Source organism: Sinocyclocheilus anshuiensis, unplaced genomic scaffold (assembly GCF_001515605.1).
Source record: "Sinocyclocheilus anshuiensis isolate Anshui unplaced genomic scaffold, SAMN03320099.WGS_v1.1 scaffold10281, whole genome shotgun sequence".
NCBI classification, from domain to species: domain Eukaryota; kingdom Metazoa; phylum Chordata; class Actinopteri; order Cypriniformes; family Cyprinidae; genus Sinocyclocheilus; species Sinocyclocheilus anshuiensis.
This window is the reverse complement of record NW_015553331.1, coordinates 16,523-21,261: the sequence shown is the minus strand read 5'-3', so window position 1 is coordinate 21,261 and position 4,739 is coordinate 16,523. Positions and strand designations below refer to the sequence as shown.

Sequence of the window (4,739 nt, the reverse complement as noted above, 5' to 3'; positions counted from 1 at the left end):
GACGTCATGCGCGTGCACGCGAGGGGAGTCAGATCCTGGCAGGGACACGTGTGGACGAACGGCCAAACCGTGTAGAAAAAGCTGCGGTTTTAAAACGTGTGGACAGGGCCTGCGATCGTCCAAGAAGAATGTAAGCTGCAGTTCATTCAGCCCAACCACACAAGATGGAATGCAGCAGAGAGGGCAATGCGGATCCTAAAGGAGCAGGGAGAAGCATCCCTTCGGAATGTGTACATGTACAGCATTCAAAATTAAAATGTAAGTCTGTTTGCTCAATCTCACATTGTTCTAATTGAAATACTTAAGGTGTTTGTGTTTTGATTGACTTTTTTTCTTTTTATTTAATAGGCTAAATCCTGCTGAAGTTTCTTACCTCTCTGAGTACTGCATTGTGATGAAGCTTGTATCCATGGCCTTGAACATCCTTCAGTCTGAAACAAACACTCAGATGGGGTGGCTGCTTCCCACCATCTGTCTTCTTGATCCCAAGCTCAAAAAGATGGAGGCTTCCATCAAGGTATGTCTTCCGCTTATTCATGCTCTGCAGCAGGGTCTACAAAAGCGCTTTGGGGAGTTTAAGGAAGATCCAGAACTCATCAGTGCAGCGATTCTTCTTCCGAAATTCAAAACGTTATATTCACTTCAGTTTAATTTTCTAATTTGTGCTACAGGCTGATCTTTTTACGGTAAATTGTTAATGTACAATCCTTTGCAACCTTTTTTTTGTATTAACCTGAAAGAAGACCCCTATATAATGGTTGTCATAAATGTTACCTGATTATTGGTTGTTTGTTCAAATATAAGCCTGGATTTTCAGTGCTAGCAGTCAAAAATAAAACCGTTTGAGGAATATTCTCTCTTTTTTTTTCTTTACTGAGAAACATCCATAAAAGTAAATGACACAGTAAACTATACTTTTAATTTGCAGCGTATAAGGTGGAATAGCATTCACAGCATAATACTCACTACTCACTATTGAGTACTTTTGAAATGGCTACTTTTTACTCGTACTTTGAGCAGTATTTTAGGACAGGTACTTTTACTCTACTCGGACTACATTTTTTGGGAAGTAATAGTACGTTTACTTGAGTATGGTTTCTCAGTACTCTTTCCACCACGGCTGAATTCAGATTTATTTTCTAAGCACTACACATGAAATTCTCCCTCTTGAGGGAGTTTGCCAAAGGTTGTTTGTCAATTTTAATACGTCATCCGTTAATTGCAAGCTAAATTATGAACCGGTTAACCCTTTTTTTTTGTAATGAGTTTACATAGATATGTTCCACAGTTTAAAAATTAAAGTGATTTGTTGTCCTGTGAGAATGTTTTATAACCGTAACCGTAATTCGTTATTTAGTAGTAGAATCACAACCATAAATTTGCCATTGTTGTTACTGTATTGGCCATTGTACTTGCTGTACATTCATGAAATTATGAATGAAAATCAATCTGCCCATAACAGCAGGATTACTAGTTTTACTATAGTAGCTTTATGATTATTTTTGTATTTTCTGTGTGTGTATATATATATGAATATGTATGTATGTGTGTGTGTATGATAGAAATATTGCTTTTTCTGTCCTATAGGTCAACATGCACAAAGAAGTCATGTTTTTCCCTGGAAAAGTGAAGGTTGTTCTCCGTAAGGGACCTCTAGGATATCACCTTCAGGAGCCAACTGATGAGGCAAGCCTGATTAAAAGCAACCCATCACTGCAGGACAAGTCAGCGCCCATGAAGCAGGACCTTGTCAGACAACATGCTCTGACTGTTGTCCGTCAGAGAGGAGGGGATGCCTCAGACAAGAGAGAGGTTTTGGGCGAATACATCCTCCAATTTGGAAAATACAAGGGCAAGTCCTTTCGGTGGCTCCTTGAAAATGACATGGGGTACACCATATATCTGATGAAGACCCTGCAGCAGGAAGAGGCTGCTGGAGAGTTTAGGGCAGAGGGACACAGCAAACACAGCCTGGTGTCGTTTGTCAACTATGCTCACAGCTTTGAAGAAATTGAGTCTCCTCTTAGCTATGTGTCCACAACACCAGCTGCACCAGCAGCCTCATCAGAGGATGACCAAAATTACAAGAGCACATGGCAGGAGATTTGGAAAAGCAGGGCTGATGGATATGCATCCTGTGCACTGGGGGCGACCTGTGTCCCAGGGACACGGATGCACAAACTGCAGCAATACCTGCGGAAGCAGCAGCAGTCAACCTGTCGGCCTGTGCCCACATCAAGTGCCATAACTCTGCCCATTTCTCATTTGCTCTTTAGCAGGAAATATTGCCATTGTATCAACTCATATAAACAAATAACATAACTTATGATTTTACTCATACATCATGCTTCAGTTAACACAGAGCTATATTTTAAGAAATCATTCTGGGTAATACTTTTTTTTTCTTTCTTTCTTTTTATTTATTTATTTTTTACAACCTTCTTGTCTTTCTCCAACACACACAGAGATGGATGAAGATGTTGATTGCTGAGCATTACCCCCTCCAAGCTACAGGTGCAGTGTAAGTATGCTTTCTTTGTGCTTTACTAAATCAATTGTATTTTCCGATTTGTTTTCTCGCAAATGTTTGACTGTTTTGTGTGTTACCACCAGCACCACCATCATCATCCTCAGCAGCTGAACCGATGCCTAATTATTATTAATATTTTAATCCTGCAGTACCTTCTGCTTCCCTCTCAGAGTGACACAATTTCATGGTAAATGCATTGTAATTCTGTCCATCTATTCAAACATTTGTCTCATGTACTATGGTATTGATCTTTTCTTCTTCTTTGTTTTTATCTTTTCTTTTTTTTAGCACCACCCATGTGCCCCACAATACCTGTGTCCATTCCTAAAGACTTGATGTTCCTTGTAAAAGATACGACAAAAGTGGAGAGAACGGCTTCAACTACAGGTGTGTTTTATGTGCTTTTTTATTCTAAAGTCACACTGTACATTGTAATTGTTTAGTATTTAAAATCCCATTTAATATTTATAATCCCTCACCTCTTGTATGAATAACTGTAAATAGATAAGTGTTATCTGTTTCAGGAGACAGCAGCACTATAGACACCTCTCGAGTGTGCAGGACACTTACTCTCGAGGAATGTGGCAAAAGCAGTAAGGCTGTATTGCACTTGGCATAATGAAATTATTCAAATGTTGTGTTGAATAAATTCTAATTATACAGTTTTATTTATCCATCTTTTTAGAAGATCTCTCTTCTTCAGCAACCACTACATATAGTCTCCAACAGACAGCGGAGGCATCACATGGTAAGATTGTAATTCTACCAGAGTTTGGCTCTGGTAGAAAATTAAGGCCTTAAAAAAGTATTTTAATTAGAACAGAAAGTCTTAAAATTCATAAAGTCATCATGACATTACATTTTGCATGAAAAAAAACCAAACCGAATATGTTCCTCAGTATTTTTGTCTTGTTTTTCAGTACAAATATCCTTAAATCAAGATACACTTACTTGAGATGCAAAATGAAAATATAAAGTTTTGCTTTGGGAATTTGAACTGAATTAAGTGAGTTTATACTTTAAAAAATCAACTGTTTGTAAGTGGGATATGAAAACTTGTTTTCCCTTTGAGTTAAGTTTATTTTTTTGACCCCACTGGCAGACATTTGTTCTTGTTTTAAGCATAAACCCACTTCATTTTGAGACATTTTTTCAGAAAACAAGGCTTAATTTTGCTTCTCAAGAATGTTTAGATAGATCGAACTGGAAAATAAGGCAAAAAAATAAGACAAAAAGAGTAAGAAAAAAAGAAGAAGAAGAAAATATTTTTTGCAGTGAAGACATTATGACAGTATCTACCAACTATAACAAAAACTCTAAGCATATTCTTTTATTTTCTAATGAAAAAATGGAGGAACAATATTGAAACATCTGCTCTGTCAGACAAACCCTGTGGACATCAGATTCAAGCCAGAACTGAAGTCGAGACCTCTGGATCTTCTCACTTTGTGAAATACTTGCAAAGAGGAACTGTGCTAACAAACCCCAAAGCACTAATGAGCTGTTATTTTACAAACACTGTAATATAAAGGACGTTTTTGAACCCAATAAATGTAGACCTACCACCTGTGGTATCTACAATATCTCCAAAAATGCTTTCCATTTCCTCTTTCTGCTACAGTATGTCATAGTTGTTGACAGATTTGAGCTGTTTAGCACCACTGGTTTTCCATTAGAACATTTTGTCTCTTCCAGTAAGTCCTGATGAATACGTTTTGTATTTATTTATTTTTTTAAATATTCAGCTTCAAGACTGGCCTTTCCAAAAGGCTGACTGACTAGATGAGACGGGACAGCAGACTGGGCAGTGGTTGAAATGTGTGGCGTCACCGTACCTCCTGTTCCACAGAGGGTTCAGTGGCATTAAGGGCGTCGTAGAGAAGCATGTAGCCTGTGGCCCCTTCGGCCGCATCCCATCTCACATTCATGGTGGTGGAGCGCTCTTTGTAGATGTTCATGTTCCTCACAGCACTGAGAGGCACTACAGAAAGGAACATGACTTTTCTCTCTTTCTCTTCTGCAGTTTGATCCCTGACTATCCATCTAAGCGGACTGAAGCTCGAATGGGAACATGGAAGCATTCCGGATGGAATGATGGATGTGTGACAAGATGGAATGGAACGCCATGAGAGACAATGGTTGGATGAGAATGATCATGGGATACTTACATGATGGAAATGACGGACAGACAAACAGATATGCAAATGTC

General features: G+C 38.6%; 1 protein-coding gene and 1 long non-coding RNA gene across 2 annotated transcripts; both read left to right on the top strand.

Annotated features, from left to right (window-relative positions):
- The first annotated feature begins 72 nt into the window (after window positions 1-72).
- On the top strand, window positions 73-2,322 carry LOC107668272 (uncharacterized). Its single transcript, XM_016460093.1, has 3 exons — window positions 73-258; window positions 349-517; window positions 1,588-2,322. Exons 1-3 carry the CDS (start codon window positions 227-229, stop codon window positions 2,320-2,322), a joined length of 936 nt encoding a protein of 311 aa, XP_016315579.1. The 5' UTR covers window positions 73-226.
- Window positions 2,323-2,351: 29 nt separating this feature from the next.
- Window positions 2,352-3,279, top strand: LOC107668274 (uncharacterized). Its single transcript, XR_001631878.1, has 5 exons — window positions 2,352-2,521; window positions 2,614-2,717; window positions 2,819-2,917; window positions 3,055-3,123; window positions 3,216-3,279. It is a non-coding gene; the product is annotated as an uncharacterized LOC107668274 (long non-coding RNA).
- Window positions 3,280-4,739: the final 1,460 nt, after the last annotated feature.

Coding starts and splice junctions, on each gene's coding strand:
- LOC107668272 (XM_016460093.1), top strand. CDS start 227: ATGTGTACATGTACAGCATTCAAAATTAAAAT. Junction 259..348: donor ACAGCATTCAAAATTAAAAT/GTAAGTCTGTTT, acceptor TTTATTTAATAG/GCTAAATCCTGCTGAAGTTT. Junction 518..1,587: donor AGATGGAGGCTTCCATCAAG/GTATGTCTTCCG, acceptor TCTGTCCTATAG/GTCAACATGCACAAAGAAGT.